General features: G+C 40.2%; 1 protein-coding gene and 1 long non-coding RNA gene across 3 annotated transcripts in view; one reads left to right on the top strand and one right to left on the bottom strand.

Annotated features, from left to right (window-relative positions):
- The first annotated feature begins 1,242 nt into the window (after positions 1-1,242).
- On the top strand, positions 1,243-2,791 carry LOC126765808 (uncharacterized). 2 transcript variants are annotated; one of them, XR_007668602.1, is made up of 4 exons: positions 1,243-1,776; positions 1,834-2,248; positions 2,300-2,647; positions 2,706-2,791. It is a non-coding gene; the product is annotated as an uncharacterized LOC126765808 (long non-coding RNA). The 2 variants fall into 2 exon arrangements; XR_007668601.1 differs by having other exon boundaries at positions 2,300-2,791.
- A 53-nt stretch (positions 2,792-2,844) lies between these two features.
- LOC126765893 (uncharacterized) overlaps positions 2,845-23,054 on the bottom strand; it is a 26,392-nt gene continuing 6,182 nt past the window's right edge. Inside the window, exons 2-3 of the mRNA XM_050483564.1 lie at positions 3,486-3,666; positions 2,845-3,429 (exon numbers count right to left, since the gene is read on the bottom strand). Coding sequence (XP_050339521.1) covers positions 2,845-3,429; positions 3,486-3,666 — 766 coding nt within the window. The remainder of the gene's footprint in view (positions 3,430-3,485; positions 3,667-23,054) is intronic.

Genomic DNA, 23,054 nt, shown 5'->3' with positions numbered 1-23,054 from the left:
TTTTTAATCGTAACCATCCTGAAATTTTAAGTGACGTTACTGATAAAGTATAAGTGGCAAATATATAAATTTAGAAAAAATATATTCAAAAGAATAATTACAATATTCTTTGAGTACACGATTTAATATAATAACAATAAAAATACAAGTAATTAATAGTTCATGGAAATAATATTAGCCGTGTTTTATTTGACCATCATAAGCTAATATCTAAAACATGAACAAATAAAAAGCATTTAGCTTATTTCATATTTTCGCTTAAAAACTAAGTGTGTTGGCAATGCGGGCGGGAACAGACAGCTGATATTCAATCTGTTTCAAAATGTCTGATGTGGAGAAAAGCTTAGTTTGAATTCTTCAATTTGTAAACAGGATATTAAATTACTATATAAATATATTTATTTTGTTCATTTGATGATATTAATACAAACAAAATATAACGAATGTTCATATTTGTATTAATTTTAACTTAAACAAAATTTTGTAATTTTGGTTTGTTTACATTTTCATCTGTCAAAATGAACTTTATCTTTATTGCCAACTACTTTTTTTTGGAAAAATCATAGCTATTGTGAATGAAAAAAAAAGATGAACTGGCAATGCCTCTAATTCAATATACAAGCTATGATAGCTTATGACAAGCCAACATAATTATGTTGGCTTACCGTGCGATTCTGTAACTTGAGACAGTCTCAAGTCTCTAAATTTGAGATTTTAAGTTAGAGACAATTTTTGAGACTTGAGATGATATTGCTATTCTATAAGTGACAGTCACAAAATCTATTACATTTCATTATTCAGAGATGTTTTTACACTTGAATGAAAATAAATATGTCGATAACAAATATTAAATTTTCTATAACATAGTCAAAAAACATAATTATCAATGAAAATAAAAATATATGTTGACTTTGTTTCATAATATTTACGAAATTTATGTAAAATTGATTTATTTTTAACCTTTTCGTATTTGAGTTGCTTACAAAATATAAAGAAACGACAATCGATTAATATCTATGATGATCTCTATTCAGTATATTCAAAATGGCAGACAAGTGTTATTTTTAGTTTTGTGACCTGCTAACTACCAGTTCTCAATATTTTGAGACTACCGCTAGAGACTGTTTAGTGAATAGTAACTAGTCTCAAATTGAGACTTTGCCTCAAAATGTCTCAAATAGAGACTAGAGACTGGTTACAGAATCCCGCTATAAGTCTTCCATACAAAATAAACGAATAGCTTAATTCGCTGGTCAAATAAAAAACGCATATTAAAAACAAGACAAATACGTTAATTTCGGCAGCAGCGAGGCTATACTACTGTGATCAAATTGAAAGGTGAATTTTTAATTTATGCTTCACGTGTTTTTTGAATCGGTCAATTCTTTTTCTGTTAGTTAGTAGTACTAGTTAGTAGTACATCTATGCTAAATTTTACGTCAAAATATTCATTAATATTTGAGATACGCGTCGTTTTGTGAAGCTGTAAATGTCAATTCTTCGATGTTAATGTGTCTGAATTTATTAAAAAAAGAAGTGCGATAATGCACCATCTTATATTGCATTGGTTATTCGTGATCAATTCGCCACTTTTTCAACTCATACCGCAACCACCGCATTCACCTGATTTACCTTCGTGTAACTTTTGGCAATTTAGCAAATTCACATGACCACTCCGAGTACACCGTTTTGACTCAATTGAGGATATACAGGCATGTTCTGGAAATCGCACGATTTAAATTCGGCACCGAATTTGCAAATTATCCCAGATTCCGTGTAAGTATATATAAAACAAAGTTTGGAACATAAGAGATGCATTTTGTCCCAATAAAGTTTTGTTGCCCATTACAGGATAAGTAAAGAAGTGTTTAAAGGAATTGTTCGCGATGTCCAACCACTAATAAATCCGTCATCTATTATGGTGAAAATAAAGCTTGCTACTACTTTGAGGTACCTTGCAGAGGAAGGATTTCAGCGCTCGGTAAGAAAAGACACCGACGTATCCCTTGCAAGAAGTACCGTGTGCAAAGTCTTACATGAGAAAGAAAAAGCACTCTGTCTAAAATGAATTCAACTGTAAATGAGCGAAGAAGAAATTAAAATGTCGAAAGCACATTTTTTCAACAATTTTAGAATTCTCGGAATAATCGGTTGTGTAAACGGGACACACATAAAAATTATGAAGCCCCACCAAAATGAGCATTTGTATTTTAACAGAAAGGGTTATTTCAGCGTTAATACGATGAATGTGAGTTCAAATATAAAATTTGTTGGTGATATTAATTCAATTCTTTTACAGATTTGCGATTACAGAATGCGTATAACGGCTGTGGAAGCATGCCACCCTGGCTCCAGTCATGACGCCTTCATATTTTCTTTAAGTGGTGCCAAACAATATCTTTCATCCAATTATGTGGGAGAAAACCATAGATCTTGGCTACTAGGAGATTCAGGATATGGCTTGGAACCATATTTACTTACCCCTTATAGTGATGCAAACGCTGGGTCACCACAGCACAAATTCAATTTACAACACTCCAAGGCAAGAAATATCGCTGAGAAAGTAATCGGAGTCCTCAAGAGACGCTTTAAATAACTTCAAACAACTTTGCCATATATCCCAGAGAATGTTGTAAAAATTATAAATGTATGCAGTGCTTTGCACAACATTTGTTGCCATTATAACCTGAATGCCTTTGCTTTAGATGTAGTCGACGATTTTCTGGGCGAAGAAGTTGCTGATTATAGCAGCCATCTACAAACTGCCGCTGTATCCATTCGAGATTTTGATCATGGGATATGGATATGGGATCATTTAATAATATTATTATTTAGTAAAATTAATTATTCGATATTTTTAGTATTTGGTTTGAAATAAATATCCCTTTGGACTCGAATTTCTTCGATTTCTAGCATCTTCTGCTTAATTACATTTTTATTGATCAAGCTTTCTTGCTTATCCAGATAATACTTGCGACGATCTTGGTTTTGTTCGGCAATGAGCTCGTTTTGTTGCGCCACTAATTTGGTCAATTTATCCATATTTGCAAAAAGAAACTGCAAGGTATCAGATATCTTTTCAACTGCACCTGCTTCTGTTGCCGTGTGCTTTTTGAGGCAATCTTGCACAGTGTCTTCATGTCGTCGTTTTAGTGGTGTGGACTTTGGTCCGCCGCTAGCAATTTCATCAGTACATGAAAGAATGGCATCCAACGAATCGCTGGCGACATCAACAGAATTAACGTTAACCCCAAATGAAGAGCTAATTGCGATGCCTTCCACGGCCGTATATATTCCACAAATTTGAGCTACTTCTTCCTCACTGGGGGTTAGCGAAAATTTGTTGAATTGCCCTCTTCCAGTAGCTCTGCTTTCGCATTTGTTGTGCGCGATTTTCTTCCGGATGCAGCCTTTCCAATCGGACCATACCTATTAAAAAAATTTTAATGCAGTTCACATATACTACCGCGTGATATTTTTCTCACTTTTTTCCAGCCGTTAACATCTGTTCGCTGTGGACCTTCGCTAGTTAGCATTTTAGCAACGTCTGCCCACAAAGCCTCCACAGCAACGCGATTCCCTTTAACGAAATTTTTCGCCAAGTCTGGATTTTTGCCCGTAAAATTTGAAAAAACGTTTTTTTGACTTTGGCTTTTATGTTTTCCGCTAAAATAAGAAAAGGAAAGTATTAATTTTTGTGAAGAAATCCAAATAACTGGCGCAAATACTGACATTTTAAGTTTTAAAAGCAAATTCAATTATTTCGCGCACTTCTTTTTGCCGATATCAAAACGTCAAACAATTTGCGAAATCGATTTCTAGAACATGCCATATCGCACCGATTTCATGTTCGAAAAATGTATATTCGAAATCGCAAAGTGGTATTCAGAACACTGTCTCACGATTTCATTATCATTTTCATGCGAAAACGATTTCTGGAACATGCCTGATAAAAGCTAAATCGAAGAAAGCTCTGATAGCCTTCACGACGGAGGATTTCTCCAAGCGCTATGATAACTGGAAAATTCGTTGGCATAAGTGTATTCCAGCGGGAGAGGATTACTTTGAAGGAGATGAAATGAATAAAATTCACCTTTCAATTTGATCACAGTAGTATAACTCTTCACGGGTGCATTTCTTATAGCAATGTGTAACTATACCTGAAACCGTAACCGGTCAACTCAGCTCGTCACGGTGATCATTTATATACGTACATATTTACTTTCTGTGGTTCCCATGTTTCCTTCAGGGTTTTACGAACTTCATGGCAAGCAGGGTTTAAGAAATACTTATATTGAAAAGCAACACGTTCAGGATAGTAACTATCACATTACACCGAAACTTATGCGCATCAACGGATCATTTTAAATCTTCGTTCTTGGGGAAATTCTAATTACAAGTGCTGCCAAAGACAAGAATGTTTTTCATTCCTGATTAAATACTTTTAATTTTAAAATCATTTTTTAATAACAGTCTGTACGATATAACATATAGATTGAAATTTTAAGTAAGTAAGAAGTTGAAAGTAAAGTTGTGTTAGGAGTAGTAAAAGACATGAAAGAGTGATAATTAACAAAACAATTGTTTGCCAGTAAATTTTTTAATTTTATAAAAGTAAAAATATAGCATCATTAATTAAAGTTTCGATTTGACTTTGCAGAAATTGAAAAAAAATAACAATAACTTTAAAAGTAATGGCTTTTTGGGTTAGTCCAGATCCAATCGATTGCATCGAATCCAGTGAATTCATCTAAAATTAATCGCACAAAAAAATTAGTTTTATTAATTGACAATCTAGTGCCTGATAAAATATATTTATTCCTTTTTTAATTAAAAATGTCGGCCTCGGGAAAATATTTTCCTTATTAAAAAAAGTTCGATTAAGCACTAGTTTTTCATGTTTTTAAAAGGCTTTAAAGGTGTCATAGAAATCTACCGAGCGGTCACCAGTTAAAGAAAACCTAGGTTTGAGAAGAACGTATTTGAAGTTGGAGCTGCTGCTAGTTACCTGATCTCGAACGTGGCAGAGCGTCCGAAAACCCTTTGCTAAATACCGAATAACTCGAAAAGTACTTAAAGAATTTACTTCACTTCTTCATTTTAAGGAAATATTTATAAGATACTATATTTTAAGACAATCTATAACAAAAAAAAATGTTTCTGAATCCTGAGCACCCTTATGGTGTAAAACTAAATGGCAGTGAATTTGAATTAATTTCAAGATAAAATTATGTTCGATTGTTAAACCAGTCAATTAGCTGGAACAAATAAAAGGAGTGAACGTTAGTTGTTTAATTTACGTGTGTATAAAATAGATAATAAATAAAGTTTGAATCGCCTATTTGGCATTTTGTGTTAGTATATATGTAAGTTAAGCTGCAATGGCCACCCACGTAAAGATCTATTCTCTGATGCCTTTTTAGTATCATGAGTATAACACTTAACAGCATCGCCAACACTTGCAGAGCAAGAGCGCGCTGATTGCTGGGAGAGTGATCACTCTGCGTGACAATGAAGAGTTGACAAATAGTCATTGATTTAATTCGAATGTCAATAAAAATAGCTGACGGAACCACAACAGTGGAGAGAGAGAAGCGGTAATCCTAGAGGTATTGGAATTTGTTCTTATTAGATCTTGGTTGCAAGCGGAAGAGACAACATAAAACAAATAAAGTTTAATGTTAATTTAATAAACCAATAAAGTAATATAATTTAATTGGCGCCCAACGTGGCGCATGGGAAAAAAATATTATAATAAATTCTTAAATTTATATTCCTTACGAAGATAAAAGGTTTCACAAGTTTTAACATAAACAATAAGCACAGAAGTAATACTTTCATTAACAACGGTGGGCAGGAGAAATTGGAATCAATGGATATAGACCCATCAACGTCTCGACTACGTCACGAAACTAATTCAAATAATTTTCAAGGGTTTAGACAAAAACAGTTTTCTCAAAAAACTAGTAACCAAGGACAGCACGCAGATCACATTTTGATTTCTTATGGGTGCATTATGGGAAGCAGGCGGTAAAAGTAAAAAAACCCATCTAAGAAAGATCGGAAAATTACAAAAATTTACGTTTGAAGAATTTGCTACCTTAAAAGCGACGACTTAACGAACTTGGAACTTTTAACTTCAGGACACTTCCTTATATATACCCTATTGTTAACTCCTTCTTCTTCTTAATCGGCGTAGACACCGCTTACGTGATTATAGCCGAGTTAACAACAGCGCACCAGTCGTTTCTTCTTTTCGCTACGTGCCGCCAATTGGATATTCCAAGCGTAGCCAGGTCCTTCTCCACCTGGTCCTTCCAAAGGAGTGGAGGTCTTCCTCTTCCTCTGCTTCCCCCGGCGGGTACAGCGTCGAATACTTTCAGAGCTGGAGCGTTTTCGTCCATTCGGACAACATGACCTAGCCAGCGTGGCCGCTGTTTTTTAATTCGCTGAACTATGTATATGTCATCATATATCTCATACAGCTCATCGTTCCATCGAATGCGATATTCGCCGTGGCCAATGCGGAAAGGACCGAAAATCTTCCGCAGAACTTTTCTCTCGAAAACTCGCAACGTCAACTCATCATTTGTTGTCATCGTCCAGGCCTCTGCACCATACAGCAGAATGGGAATTATGAGTGACTTATAGAGTTTGGTTTTTGTTCGTCGAGAGAGGACTTTACTTCTCAATTGCCTACTCAGTCAGAAGTAGCACCTGTTGGCAAGAGTTATCCTGCGTTGGATTCCCAGGCTGACATTGTTGGTGGTGTTTACAACGGTTCCCAAATATACGAAACTATCTACAACTTCCAAGTTATGACTGTCAACAGTGACCCATTCGTTAATTGACTGTCGACGCGGATAGACGTGCGTGCGCATCGTTGCGATTTTTTCATAGTGTTTTTTCGGCGATTTCCTTTTGTGCGGTCCTTTGCTTACGCAGTTTAGCTGGCACCGTTATTGCCTGGCGCGTGTGAGTAGCGGTCGGTAGAATTGTTTGTGCGATCGTGGGTTGTGAGGGTTACTAACCTCAAGTGTTTTGTGCGGGTACACATTTGTGTGCAATTTTGTGCATGCGTTGGAGATTGCGACTCCTGCGAGGACCAACGGTCGTATCAGCGAACCGTTTAGCCCACGGTGCGATTCGGCTCAGCACTACATCGGTCGACTCCGGACCGTTACGGGGTCCGTTGTCCTGCCGGCGGTTAATTGAGGGGCCTTAATCCGACCACTGTTTGGGGTTGTGGGCTGTGCCACGGCGAGCACGCGATAATCGACCGCTTGGGTGGTCGCTGTTACTGAGCGGGCCTGCGCGTGAGTCGCACTTTTCAGCGCATTCAGACGCACGCACCTGGAGAGCAGCTGCTCTAGAATCTTTCTGTCGAAGAGCCTTCTACGTTAGTGGTATGCCAGTGTATCAGTTCGACTGAGAAGGTAGTCGGGAAGCGAGATGCCTCGCGGACGGAAGAGGAGGACGAAGACCCTCGCTGGAAGCGGAGAATCCGCCGCTTCTACAGTCGTGAATGATTCCACGTCGGGTGGCGAAGGGGAAGCGACGAGAGCGACGGTAAGGTCTCCACCGCTGAGTAGCGCGTTTGGGGTCGCCACGTCATGAGGGCGGAAGCGAGGGTTGCCGTAATGTGTGCGGGGAGAGGGAGGAAGCGATAGTTTTGGTTGGAGTGGCAGTGTGGCCACCGCTGACAAAGCGGTTGTCCAACCGTCTAAAACGGTTGGTAAAGAAACGGTCGTCAGGCGCGGTAAAGAAAGCGGCAAAAAGGGGGGCGAGATAGAGCGGGATATTTCGCGGAGAGCGGTTGTTGTTGGGGGTGGGGCAGTCAGCCATTTGGCGGCTGCCAAGAGGATAACGGGGGCATTGAATGAGCTGGTATTCGATGCCAAAAATTTTGATGTAGGGAGCGAAGGGGCTACTGGAGCTTGCCTCAAAATATGAAGCGCTCTTGATGACGGTCATAACCGAGAATACCCATCTTCGCGGCCAGGTAGATGCCCTTAAAAGAAGTTGCGGGAGACACTCCTCGGCGCCGAGCAGGATAATACCGGCTCCGTCGGCACCGATGCCTACACCTCATAACCGAGAATACCCATCTTCGCGGCCAGGTAGATGCCCTTAATAGAAGTTGCGGGAGACACTCCTCGACGCCGAGCAGGTTAATACCGTCTCCGTCCGCACCGATGTCTGCACCTCCAGCACCTGTGCTGGAAGCAATCGCACCGGTGACGTCGAAGCCTGTGGAGCCCTGGTCGGCCGTGGTAAGGAGTAAGGGATCTGCAACTTCCTCTAAAGAAGTTATAAAGAAGGTGGTCAAAGAGGTGGATCCCTCACTTGGTGTGAGGGTCCACGAAGTTAGACCAATTAAGGGTGGTGGGGCGGTTATTCGCACTCCCTCTGTTCTAGAGAGAGATAGTGGCGAGTAACAAGAAATTCGAGGAGGTGGGGTTGGACGTGACTATCAACCGGAGGTTGGGTCGTCGGGTGGTGGTCCAGGGGGTTCATACGGGGATTCCCCATGAAGAATTCATGGAGGAACTACTCCGGCTAAAACTCCAGGATTTCAGCCCGGCGTCCCAGAGGTCGGACGTAAAGATGGTCAGTCGTCCCTGGATGGTGACCGCTGACGGTAGAACCAATGTCGTCCTGGAGACCGGATAGCCCCGTCGCTGGCTGCTAAGGCAGATGTCTGCCGGAGGTGGTGTCAAGAAGGCCACAAAGCTGTCAGTTGCGTCAATGCACCAAATTGCCGCAACTGTGAGTTTAAGGGTAGACCAGCTGGGCATCTTATGATGTCAGCTGTCTGCCCTATCTATTGTGGCATTGTTGAGCACGCCCTCGCCAAACTCTGATGTGATGTGTGCTTAACTGTCAGGGTTTTATGCCGTGATGTGCGAGTTGGGGGGCAGCACGATTGAGGGTGGGTGTGGTATTGCTCTACTCAAGGAGCCCTACGTCGCCAACGGTGTGGTTCGGGTCTTCCTGGGGGTTTTAAGTTCTTCACTGACCTTAGAGCTAACGGCGCAATAGTTGTGAATAATCCACGCTACGATTGCGTAGTTGTGGATTCTTCACAACTGGGTATATGTGTAGCTGTAGAAGGGGAGTTCGGTAGGATGATTGTAGCTAGTTTATATTGTAAATATAAGCTACTATTACTTGCGAGTAGTAGCCCATTTATCCTAGGGCTGGATGCGAATGCCTCGTCCTCGATGTGGTTTTAGTAAGGTATCGCGGCATTCGTCGGGATACCAAAGCCACAGTCGAAGCGAGGCATTAAGCAAATGGGTGGTGGCTAATAGCCTCTACATTTTTTGAATGAGCCGAGCGAATGGTTCGACTGGCCTGGGGGCGTGAGCGACATTGAGACATTGACGTGACGCTTATGAATTAGGCAGCAATTAGGGCTTTCAGTGTTAGATTGGTGGTTAGGGGATGGTGGGGATTGAGTGATCAGAATTTGATTAAAATTATGGTTACCCCTCAGTCCCCTCCCTCGCCTTATGAGAGTCCATTGCGGCGATGGCGTACCACTGGTACTGACTGGAACCAATATGGACTCTCGGTTAGGGAAGCGGTATTTGGTATACCGCTAAGAGAATTTGAGGAGTTGGGGGTGGACGAGCAAATTGCTCGTCTATATGAGGTAGTTTGGGGATTAAATGATAGGGTACTTAGGAGGAGTGAAAGCTATAAAACTAGTAAAATTAAATGGTGGACGCATGAGTTAACCTTGCAGGGGAGGACTGTCAGGCGATTGAGGCGAAAGTTTCGACACGCCCGACGGTCCACTTCGGATAGGCTGTCCCAGCTTAGGTATGAATTTAGTCGTGCGGATAGGGAGTATAAGGAAATGTTAGTTAAAATTAAAGAGGAAGATTGGAGGAGCTTTGTTAGGGAAAATAGGAACGACCCCTGGGGTCAGGTCTATAAGATCTGCCGGGGTCGTAGGAGGGAGGATGTCACCTCTCTTCGCGTCGGTGACACTCTGTTATCGTCGTGGAGAGAGTATGCGGGGGTTCTGTTAGGTGCGTTCTTTCCCTAAGCACAAGAGGTGCCTGTCCCTCCATTAGATGATGGGCAGTTGGGGTACGCCTTTGGCCTGGTTAGATCTGAACGGTCCCAAGGTTTTGATAGTTTGAACGGAGAGATGTGAAAGCTTATGGAAGTTCATTCCGGAATACCTGGAGGTCATTAATAATTAGTGCATCTGGGAGGGATACTTTCCACGCGAGTGGAAAAAAGCTAGGGTTGTTCCTCTCCTGAAGTCCCCTGATAAGGTCAGGAGAGATCCTCGATCTTATCGGGGCATCAGTCTCCTTCCAGTACTTGGAAAAGTGCTGGAAAGAGTCATGGTGGAACGGCTTCAGTAGTTAACGCGGGGCATGTGGTCGGATAGGCAGTTTGGGTTCAGGAAAGACGCAGTATAGAGGATGCGTGGTTTTATGTTCAGAATGTCGTTAGGAAGAATGTTAACAAGTATGTCCTTGGCATATTTGTTGACTTCAAGGAGCGTTTGACTACCTAAGCTGGGCTCGAGTGGTGCAACGGCTGGAGGAGCTTGGCTGACCAGAAATTACTCTTTGGCGGAGTTATTTTTCGGACAGTAAGGCCTCTCTTGTCGGCATGAAAGGGAGTGTGGAGATTGGAGTGGTTCGTGGCTGCCCGCAGGGTTCCATCAGTTGTCCATATATTTGGAACCTTATGATGGACACTCTGCTGCTTAAGGGCAGATTGTCACCGGTTCGTCCACCGATTGTCCGTGTGAATGCGGTCAGCATCAGATATGTGACACAAGTCAAATATCTGGGGTTGATCATGAGTGAAAGGATGTGTTTTACTCCACACTTTTCGAATGTGAAGGAGCGACTGCAGGCAACCGTAGGCAAAATACGACGTATTTTGAGGAGCGATTGGGGTCTCGGACGTCGTGCTGTCCGCACCATATATCGTGGCTTGTTTGTGGCTTGTGCCACATATGGAGCCCCTGTGTGGTGGGAGGCAGCCACGATTTTCAGGGGTCTCAAAAACTCCTTTTAATTCAGCGTTGTATGATGCTTGCTTGTTTGCCTGTATGTCGCATCGTCTCAACGGATGCGATGCAGGTTTTGTTAGGTGCACCTCTCTTGACCTGATTGTCATACAGCGTGCTCTTGTATTCAGGTTAAGAAGGGGCTTGAGTGTGTCATTGCTGCGGAATGACAGGATTTCCGACGATGATGTGGAGAGGGAGGGATATCTAGGGAGATAGGGTTAGGTGTAGGTGGCAAGAACGTTTGAACAATAGTCCTAACGGCCGAGTGACGTACGAGTACATTCGGGATGTTGGGTTCGTTAAGGATAACCTAGACTTCAGATTCTGTCTGATATGGGTGGTATGGGGATCAGCTGGACTGATGGGCGATTAGCTGTTAGTGGCGGATCTCCACTATTCGGAATGCCGAACAGCTAGGGTCGTTTGCGAGTGAATTATTTAAGCGGCGAAGACGGTTAGCTGAAAATTAGGGTTAGTTTTTGTATGATGACCCCTGCCCAGCAGTCCACAGCCGTATGGAAGCTCAACTGGTAGTAGCTTTGGCTTTGTCAGTTGAATGTGCAGTTGCATTGCAACCGGGTGCCGGACCCAAAACACGGCAGAGATTTTAGATAGGCCTCGAACCCGACCACGGTGGTTAGTGTGTTCATTCCACACTGCCAATTGGTACTGAAAATGCTTAATATTCTCAGGGCGCTGATCAACGCATTGACTTGATCCGCTGTGATTTTGAGCGCCGTGGAGTAAGGCTGTCGTCAGCAGGTACCCACGTTAAACACAGCGGACGTTGCCAACAGTGAGGTGAGTGTCAAGTCGCAAGTGCGACGACTGTTTGTTTGATTACATGAGATATTTCGTCTTGACCTCGTTCACTGCCTGACCCATTTGCTTTGCTTCCTTGTCCAGTCTGGAGAAAGCAGAACTAACGGCGCGGGTGTTGAGGCCGATGATATAAATATCATAAGGCATATAAGGACGCTTATCCCACGGTAATTGGCGCAGATTGTGGGGTCTCCCTTTTTGTGAATTGGGCAGAGCACACTTAAATTCCAATCGTTGGGCATGCTTTCGTCCGACCATATTTTGTAAAGAAGCTGATGCATGCTTCTTATCAGTTCTTCGCCGCCGTGTTTGAATAGCTCGGCCGGTAATCTATAGGCCCCCGCTGCTTTGTTTTTCTTCTGACGGGTAATTGCTATTCGAACTTCTTCATGGTCGGGCAATGGAACGTCTGCTCCATCGTCATCGATTGGGGAATCGGGTTCGCCTTCTCCTGGTGTTGTGCGTTCACTGGCAATCAGCAGGCTGGAGAAGTGTTCCCTCCATAATCTAAGTATGCTCTGGGCATCGGTGACTAGATCACCTTTGGGGGTTCTACAAGAGTATGCTCCGGTCTTGAAACCTTCTGTCAGCCGCCGCATTTTTTCGTAGAATTTTCGAGCATTACCCCTGTCGGCCAGCTTATCACGCTCTTCACGCATTTCGGCCTCCTTCTTTTTCTGTCTGCAAATCCGGCTTCCCTCTTCAACTCTCGGTATCTATCCCATCCCGCACGTGTTGTGGTCGATCGTAACGTTGCGAGGTAGACAGCTTATTTTCTCTCCGCTGCAACAAGGCACTCTTCGTCGTACCAGCTGTTTCCAATAGTTTCGGTTGCAGCTGTACGTAAGGAGTTTGAAAAGGCGTCCCACAGTTCCCTTATACCGAGTGGTTGACGAGTGCAAGTCGAGTAGGAAATCGTTCGGCTATCCGTTGTGATTGAAGCTTCTCGACGTCGAACCTTCCTTGTGTTTGTTGACGTGCGTTTTTTGCTGCACAGAGACGGGTGCGAATGTTGGCTCCAACAAGATAGTGGTCCGAGTCGATGTTAGGACCTCGGAGCGCACGCACATCTAAAATACTGGAGACGTGTATTCCCTCTATCACAACATGATCGACCTGGTTGGTGTTTTTTCGATCCGGAGACAGCCAGCTGGTTTGATGAATCTTCTTATGCTGAAATCTAGTACTACAGATAACCATATTTCGGGCCGCGGCGAAGTCGATTAGCCACAACCCATTTGGGGATGTTTCCTCGTGGAGATTGAATTTACCGACCCTCGTGCCATTGATACTTTCTTTGCCCACCTTGGCGTTAAAGTCGCCAAGCACTATTTTGACATCGTGGCGGGGCAGCGCTCATAGGTGTGCTCCAAGCGCTCATAGAAGGCACTTTTGGTCCCATCGTCCTTCTATTCCGTCGGGGCGTGGGCGCAAATCAGCGATATGTTGAAGAACCTCGCTTTGATGCGGATTGTGGCTAGACGCTCATTCACCGGAGTGAATGATAGTACTCGGCGACGGAGTCTCTCTCCCACCACGAATCCCACACCAAACTTGCGCTCCTTTATATGCCCACTGTAGTAAATGCCACAAGGAGCTACTCGTCTCTGTCCTTGTCCCGTCCAACGCATTTCTTGGACGGCGGTGATGTCAGCCTTTATTTTCACGAGGACATCAACCAGTTGGGCAGCGGCACCTTCCCAATTAAGGGACCGGCCATTCCAGGTGCATGCCCTTAATTCGTAGTCCTTATTTCATTTGCCATGGTCGTCATCAAAAGGGGGTTTCTCTTCCGAGGCTGTTGATAAGTTTTCATTAGTATGATTTTTTACGTGGCGGGTCCCAAACCCAGCGCACAACCCTGCGGAGGGGATATTTCGCCTTCTCACTTTAGCTCGCCTTCAAACGGATGTTCTTAGGCTACCCAGAGGATACTTGGTCAAAGATCGGAAGTCGTGAGCTGCTTGAGCCATATGTAAGAGAATCGTTTCTGGCCACTCCCAAGTGAATGGTGATCAGAGGACTTTCCTTACTTGCGTGAACTTCTACACATGACCCCATCCTCCAATTGTTAACCCCTTCCGAACTAAATTTAGAGGATACAAACTTAAGCATCGTTAACAGATGGCATTAATTAAAAATACTCTACCAGCACATTTGCAAGAGATGGAAGGAAGAGTACCTTAAGGAACTACATACACGATACAAATGGAAATATCCACAACGTAATGTTGAAGTTAACGACTTAGTCGTTATAAGAAACGAAAACATTTCATCAAACGAATGGAAGCTCGGGCAAATCCAAAAGGTCTTCTCCGGCTTAGATAATAAAACACTAGTAGTTGAAATCCGAACTGCTCAAGGCACAGTAACCCGCCCATCACAAAAATTGTAATATTAAATACAGAATAAAAGTTTTTTCTTCTTTTTAGTGAAATGGCTCCAACAATCACCAACTCACCCAGACCTTGTCATATGAGCTCAAGAATTACCATCCGGCTCGAAGGACCAAAATTATCGGGGTATGTCGACGTAAGGGGGTCGATTGCGTTTAAGAAAAAAGTGCTTCGTTTAAGTGTGAACGTTATAAAATTCGAGTTTAATTTATGATTAGATGTGTTACCAATATTGGTTAATTATTCTTAATTACTTATTGGATAGTGTTACAATTCAGTTTTAAATATTCATACATATTCTTGTAATTGCAAATATTTTAATCCGTTTTGTGTGTTGGGTTGAATTGAAAAAATGGATGTTGTACAATTTTTATCAAATAATAACAAGAATTAGTACTCGTACCAACTGAAGAGCTCAAAAGGCGTAGTTGGTGTCATAAAAGGTATAGAGTCTTCGGTAGACTCTTACGATGTTAAAGAAGCAAAGGTGGTTTTAGCATTAAATCAGTAGTAAATATTTTAAACAGGAACAAAGTCCCACAACCAATGTTCACAATAGAATTGATGCCAAATTCTAACAAACTAAAGAAAAATGAAATACACCCGATTTACAATTTAAAATATCTGCTCCATCGCAGAATCACCGTTGAGGAACCACATAAGAGAAATGGTCTAGTACAGTGTACAAACTGCCAAGGGTATAGACACACAAAAGTATATTGCACTCTACGCAGTATCTGTGTGGTTTGTGGTGATCTACATTCTACTTCAAAATGTACTCTTCTAAAAAGAGAGGATTTAAATAAGAAATGCAGCAACTGTAGAGGAAATCACACTGCTAACTACAGAGTATATAAAGATTTGAAATCGAAGTTGTCACAGGGCATTCAAGCACGTCGTAACCAAATGTTGAATATTCCTCCCAATAAAAATAATGAAATCCCCGTCCATAGCGTAATTACAAGCTAAACCTGACGGCCATATACTGCCCACCTCGGTTTAAAATTACAGACATTTAACTTAACAACTTTTTTGGAACACTAAGCCAAAGATTTCTAGCAGGTGGAAATTACGTATTGGGGCTCACAACTAATAAATCCGAAAGGACGGCATCTGTATCAAACTATTATAAATAGGCATAATAACTTTTAAATAATATCTCCTGGTAAGCCGACATATTAGCCTAGTGATTGTAACAAAATACCAGATTTAATTGATTTTTCTGTAATCAAAAATATAGGTACTGATTTATCTTCTGATCACTCTCCTGTACTAATAAAGAAATTTGAACAACCCATATTCGTTGATCCAAAAGTGGGTCTAACATCTTACAAAACGAATTGGATGAAATATGAAAAAATACGTGAGTAACCATATTAATATTGAGCACAAAATAAATACAGGAAGCGATATTGACGAAAGCATAAGAGAACTCAATGATAGAATAACTAATGCAGCTGTCTTAGCAACTTCAAACAAAAGCTATAAGCTGCTTGGTTTCAGAAAAATCTCTAATAGAGAAATAGAAAAGCTTGTAAATGAAAAAAGGTGTGCAAGACGAGAATGGCAGATAAATCGCTGCCCTTCCACTCAGCTTCAAATAAAATCAGCTGTACGTAAATAAACAAAAGCGCTTAAACGTGAGGAAGATTTCAACACTGAAATGTATATAAAGACAAAGCTTCCAAAATCAAGCAAGCAAAATTCTTTTTGGAAAACCCAAAAGTCCATGAAGCCACCAACTGACTCCAACATGCCTATTCGAGACATGGGTGGAAATTGGGCTCGAAGTGACGAGGAAAATGCTAATTGTTTTGCAAAACACCTAGAAAAGGTATTTCAACCTAATTGCTCAAAGAACTCTTTGAGTTGCCCAGCTTACCCAACTCAGTTAACGAGTCACTCGAGTCTTTTAAGACTTCACCTTCTGAAATTATGAGAATAATAAAAGAACTTAACCCAAAAAAGTCACCAAGACATGACAATATTACCCCAAAAATGCTAATTGAGTTACCAAATATTGCTGTAGAAGTACTCTCTGGCTCTTCAATGCAATTCTTAATATCGGATACTATCCTAACTCACGGAAAAAGTTGCAGATTATCTTGATAGATAAACCTGGGAAAGACTTAACGCAGCCGTCTTCATACAGACCAATCAGTCTTCTACCCTGTCTTTCTAAAATATTTGAAAAAGTGTTACTATCAAAGGAGTCATCTTCTCACAAAAATAATACATTAACAACGGACCAATTCGGGTTTCGTGAAAAACATAGCACGATAGAGCAAGTAAATATACATAATTACTAACCAAATAAGAAAAGCATTTGAGCACAGAGAGTACTGTTCAGCTCAGGCGTGTGATAAGGTGTGGCATGAGGGTCTTTTATACATTATAAGATTAAAAATATTCTACCTTTAGAATTGTATAAAACATTGGAGTCTTATTTAAAAAATAGACAATTTATGGTAAAAGTGGGAATGGTGTACCACAGGGCAGTGTTTTAGGCCCAACTCTATACATCATATATACAGCAGATCTTCCAACAGCTAATAATGTATTAACATCAACTTTTGCGGATGACACAGCTTTAGTGAGCCATAACAAATGCTACATAGTACCTTCAAAAATATTAGCGGAGCACTTGAGTTCTGTCGAAGGATGGCTAGCCAACTGGCGTTTAAATGTAAATGAGCAAAAGTGTAAGCATGTTACATTTTCGCTTGGACCAAAAAAATGTGTCCGGCAGTAAAAATGAACAATATTTAGTACCCCAAACGAATGAAGTAACTTATCTTGGTATTCACCTCGATAGAAGGCTCACGTGGAGAAAACACATCTCTAGTAAATACATATATGAAAATTAAAGCTGCAAATTTAAATTGGCTTTTAAATAAAAACTCAAAACTTAGCCTAGACAATAAAGTGCTTTTATATAATTCGGTCATAAAGCCGTTTTGGATGTATGGCATTCAACTGTGGGGTACGACCTGTGCAACTAATATTGATATAGTACAAATATTCCAATCGAAAATGCTTCGAACAATTACGTGTTCACCATGGTACATGCTGAACGAAAATATCCATATAGACCATGGTATTCCTATCGTAAAGAAAGAAGTAGAAGATAGCAGAATTAAACATATATTTAAACTCCGAGATCACCCAAACTCTTTGGCTAATCCTTTGGTACATTCCAGCCATCAAACACGCCGTAAAATAAGAAATATGCCTGCGTACAAGCTTGAGCTTGTCTAGTTTTTAAATAGATTTAAGATTTTATAACTTATTGTTAGGCTTTTAAAACAAAAAGCAGTTTCAATAAATGAAAAGATATTGCGAAAACAAAAAAATATAAGCTGGCTCATACGTCACCAAAACAGCTCAATCAGTTGCTTGAGCTTGTCTAGTTTTTAAATAGATTTAAGATTTTATAACTTATTGTTAGGCTTTTAAAACAAAAAGCAGATTCAATAAATGAAAAGATATTGCGAAAACAAAAAAAAATATAAGCTTTGACTCATCCGTCAGCTGCGGTAGATAAAGTGGAATTGTAATGTGCACCTGATCTCGTTATCAGGTGACTAACGATTAGTCTGGATTTTGCTTCCAGACATGATTTTAAATAGCTCAGCTTTTTAGAGTCACTAATGTGGAAATACTCCTCAAAGAGCTCTTTAAATGGATACCAATCTTTGGCAGTTTCAATTTTTCTTCTGTTTTTTTTTTTTTAATTTGATTTCTTTTAAATCTCAATTCGTCGATATTTCACTTCATGAAGCTACACAAATTCTTAATACGGTCTTCATATCTATCTAGAACAGCTTCGTCGGCAGTTTTCATTTTTTTTTTGTCTCTTCAATAAATGATCGAATACTTTCTGCACTTTTTTCAAATTCCCTGCTCAAGAAGGTCTAGTACTCTATCAGTTGGGCTATTCGCTCTTGCCCTTGTGTCCATCTCTTTGGATGCTTGTTCCATTTTACTCCTCGGCTCGCTTTCTATCATGTGTGGCTTTACATTCCTGCCGCAAACTTTCGTACACATTGTTGAAGAAGTAATCGTGGCATAATTCGGCGCTACTTTTCCTGTCATCTTTGCATGGTTGATGTGGAATTCGCTCCCTAGCACTTTAATGTACTCTAAATCGACATCTTTATGACACCGTGCTATAATTTTCCTTGTCAGAATTTTTTGGCGCTGTAATAAATTCGCAGTGTTTGATATTATTTATGTATTTATTTATTTTTTTAAACAAATTGGATTTGTTCTTCAAAGAATTGAAGGATTTTTGTTTTGATCGCCTTGTTGATCTTGCTGTGCCTCAACTCACAGCTGTTGTATATTTCTTTGAATAACATTTTTTTAAATGCGTATGATACTTTCATAAAGTTTAAAATTTCTCCTTGCCTGTATTTTTAAAAATAACACAGCTTAAGAGTTGGCTGAGCTCTTTTCTTATCTTATATGACTTAATATTTTTAATATGTAGAATATATAAAACAGGACTCAATATATTGAGCGGATATTTATTTGCACGAAACATGTTGAAATGAGCGCTTATAATATGACCAAAAGCACGAAAATATTAATGCATATAATATCAAAAAAAAACTAAATCTTCAATATGTATTTTAATTCTTTTTTCTTATATTTATAAATAAATCGCAAGTACATTTTATTTACAAATTTATAGTTATTGGTTCTTACGATTACAATAAATAATTAAATGATAAAACATCAAATTGTCACCTTGTTGCAAAATATCATTTATTTCCTTAAGGGGTTTTCATCCCTTATTTTTTCCGAGAAGGGCATTAAACTTTATTTTCTAAGTAGATATCGAGATTCGTACTTCTTCGACAAGGCGGATATATTCTTTTAATTCTATACCTCGGGTTTCGAGGGTAGCAATAACATTTGTAAGGCTAGAAAGTTCTGCTTTATGAAAGCGAAGTCTGTAATCTTTATGTTTTGTCGGTGCAAGGTGTTGCTTCAAATTAAAACTTTTGTAGCAGTAACAGAGCAATTACAAAATAAGGAGAACAACATAATACTTTTTTAATACGCTTTTATTAGCTTCACTTGTATGTATGTTTGTTTGTAACTTTTTTAAGTGGTACTGAAACCTAGAATATTTGAGCGACACTGTAAGAAGACGATAGTAAGTTTAAGCAGCTCACCAAAGAGATGCGCTTAAAAGTATGCAACATCTATATAATACTAGTTTTGGTGACATTTGAACAGCATGTATATACTGAAATGTATGTATATCCTTAAAGAAAGTATACTTTATATAAATACATGTATATATAACCGCGCACCAGAAGAAATAATATCAAATAATGCAAAACATGTGACTTTTAGGTAATAAAAAAATTAATACTTATAATAGAATTTTTGTAGTAAAGAAATATTCAGATACTAGTTTTCAAAACGGCTCCGAAAAGCAACTGCAATAGAAAACTCCTTTTTTAAACTTTGGCTTTTGGCTGGAAATTGTATCGATATTGGCTTAATTACGTGTTCAATTAAGCCAGTATCGATACAATTTCCAGCAAAATACAGCTATGGAATTGCTGAGAGACGAATGTTGCCAATAATACTGAGTTGGGCATCGACCGTTCATAAGATGCAAGGTTGTACAGTAGATCATGCAGTAAGTTATCTGAGCTCTCTGTTTGCTGCTGGACATGATTATGTAGCACTTAGTCGTTGTAGATCTTTGGCCGGTATTCGAATTGAAGAACTAGACTGTTCAAAGTTGACAGGTAAAACCGATTAAGAAGTAATAATTCGTAAAGTCGTCAATAGAACTTGGTCGCAAATAAAATAACAATTAGTCAATGAAAGGTTACGAGTAGATATTAAATGCTGCCTAATTATCGATTTACTTAACCAATACTATACATATGTCATAATTCATATTTTAACAAATTTGGTGTTTCTCACATCAAAATAAAAAATTAAAATTAAATATAATTTAAAAAGACTAAGAAACGCGCTTTTAAAGCATATCAAACTAAAAAATGAAAAATAATTCTTTGTTTAAACTAAAACTAATAATGAAGGAAAAATTCCTGCAGAAAAGCGTGGGGTGCTTTGTGATATAATTTTCATATATCGAGCATTCCACGCTATTTTCACAGTATTTTAGTATTAGTGAACAGTGGTGGTTGATTTTCCTTGTTTGAATAGCGTGTTTATGACTGATGTTTTAACAACAATCAGAGCCGCCGAGAGAAAAATTTTGTCTAGGGGTTTCTGAAGAATAAGTCAAATATGACGTAGTGCTTATGCTCTCATCACATCTGTATTAAATTAGCATTCCTGTTAATGTTAGGTGGAAGAAATTTGTTTTGTACGATTTCGAAAATCAATAATGTATAAATCAATTCATACATAGACTTTCAGTCAAAACTATTTTTTCAGATTATACCGGAATATATGAATCCAATAAACAAAAAGCGAGATCCCACAATCTACGCCATCTTCCGTATGACAAGCCTCCTCAACTTCGCATATAAGGTTCTATCGAGTGTATTGTGTGAAAGGTCAACAAACTGATTGGACCTTATCAGTGTGGCTTTAAGCCTAGAAAATCAACACCGGACCGACACACATCATCTCTTCGTTGATTTCAAAGCCTTTATACCGCTATGTCTGAATTCGGTATGCGCGCAAAACTAATATGGCTCTGTAAACTGACGTTGATTAATACCAGTTCCATCAGGATCGAGAAGGTAGAAGTAAATATTCTCGCCTATTTTGAAAACATCATTAACACCAACAACAACGTCAGCCTCGAAATCAAAAACAAATGCTTCTTCGGACTGAGTAGGCAATTGAGAAGTAAAGTCTTCTCTCGTCGAACAAACTAAGTGCGCCGTCTTTAAAGGTGTTTTTCTCGAAACTGTGATTTTGAAGTCAGTTGACGCGATTTCTCGAAAAGTTATGCGCCGATTTAGTTCGTACACATCTTTAAAATAACATTATCTAATTATTTATTAAACTTGTTTTTTTTACCAATAAATGGCGAAAGTTTCAACAAAAAATTCGATTTTTTATTCAAAGTCTGAGAAAAAAAGAAAATTTTAATATTTTTTTATTTCCCTCGTACAAAAACTAGATTTATGTTATATATGTATAAACGGAATATGTTGAGTTTTTTTTAATTTTAGATGAACCAATGCAATATGGAGTTATGTGTAGAAGTTCAAGTTTGCAAGTGAGCAAAGTTCTCTGATCGCCATTCACTTGAGAGTGACCAGAAACGATTCTTTTACATATGGCCCAAGCAGCTCACGACTTCCGGTCTTTGACCAAGTATCCTCTTGGTAGCATAAGAACATCCGTTTGAAGGCGAGCTAAAGTGAGAAGGCGAAATATCCCCTCCGCAGGGTTGTGCGCTGGGTTTGGGACCCGCCACGTAAAAAATCATACCAATGGAAAATTACCAACTGCCTCGGAAGAGAAACCCCCTTTTTATGACGACCATGTCCGGTCCCTTAATTGGGAAGGTGCCGCTGCCCAGCTGGTTGATGTCCGCGTGAAAATAAAGGCTGACATCACCGCCGTCCAAGAAATGCGATGGACGGGGCAAGGACAGAGACGAGTAGGTCCTTGTGGCATTTACTACAGTGGTCATATAAAGGAGCGCAAGTTCGGCGTGGGATTCGTAGTGGGAGAGAGACTTCTTCACCGAGTACTATCATTCACTCCGGTGGATGATCGCCTAGCCACAATCCGCATCAAAGCGAGGTTCTTCAACATTTCGCTGATTTGCGCCCACGCCCCGACGGAAGAAAAGACGATGTGACCAAAGATGCCTACTACAAGGGCGAACGATTTTCTACTCGACTTGCACTCCTGCTCCCTGAGAGCACTCGTCAACAACTCGGTATAAGGGAACTGTGGGGCGGCATTTCAAGCTCCTTCGTACAGCTGCAACCGAAACCATTGATTTTCGGAAATAGCAAAAGAACAGCTAGTACAATGAGGAGTGCTGCGTCGCAGCGGAGAGAAAACAGACTGCCTTGCAACGTTATAATCGACCACAACACGTGCGGGATGGGATAGATACCGAGAGTTGAAAACGAGGATATCAGACGAGTGCAGACAAAACAAGAACAACAAAAGCGTTAGTACCAAGAACTTATCAAACTGTCCGACAGAGGTAATGCCAGAAAATTCTACGAAGAGCAGCGGGACTACCAGAAGGTTTCAAAACTGCAGCATACTCTTGTAGAGATCACCACAGAGGCGATCTAGTGACTGATGCATACTGAAATTATGGAGGGAACACTTCTCCATCCTGCTGAATGGCAGTGAATGTATAACACCTAGAGATGGTGAACGCGATTCTCCAATTGATGACGATGGGGCGGACGTTCCATTGCCCGACCATGAAGAAGTTCGAATAGCAATTAGCTGTCTGTAGAACCCCGACCTATCAGGCACCTCTGAATGAAAAATGCATTCAAAGGCCCGTGCCCCGTAAGCGAAAACCCCAGACTCAAACAAAAACCGAAGTCTGGGCTACACTCAACAAACCCAACGTCCCGAATGTACTCATAAGTCAATCGGTCGTTAGGGCTATTGTCCAAACGTTGTGGCCACTTACACATAACCTTATAATCTAGAAACCATATCGTCATCGGAAATCCAGTCATTCCACAGCAATGGAACACTCAATCTTCCTAACCTGAATGCAACGGCGGTGCGACATGCAAACAGGCAAGCATCATACAACGCTAAATTGAGAGGGGTTCTTGCCCAAAAGACTGCTT

The sequence above is a fragment of the Bactrocera neohumeralis genome, unplaced genomic scaffold (genome assembly GCF_024586455.1).
Source record: "Bactrocera neohumeralis isolate Rockhampton unplaced genomic scaffold, APGP_CSIRO_Bneo_wtdbg2-racon-allhic-juicebox.fasta_v2 cluster11, whole genome shotgun sequence".
NCBI lineage: Eukaryota > Metazoa > Arthropoda > Insecta > Diptera > Tephritidae > Bactrocera > Bactrocera neohumeralis.
Note: the sequence above shows the minus strand (reverse complement) of the source record. Positions and strands in the feature narration are given on the sequence as shown.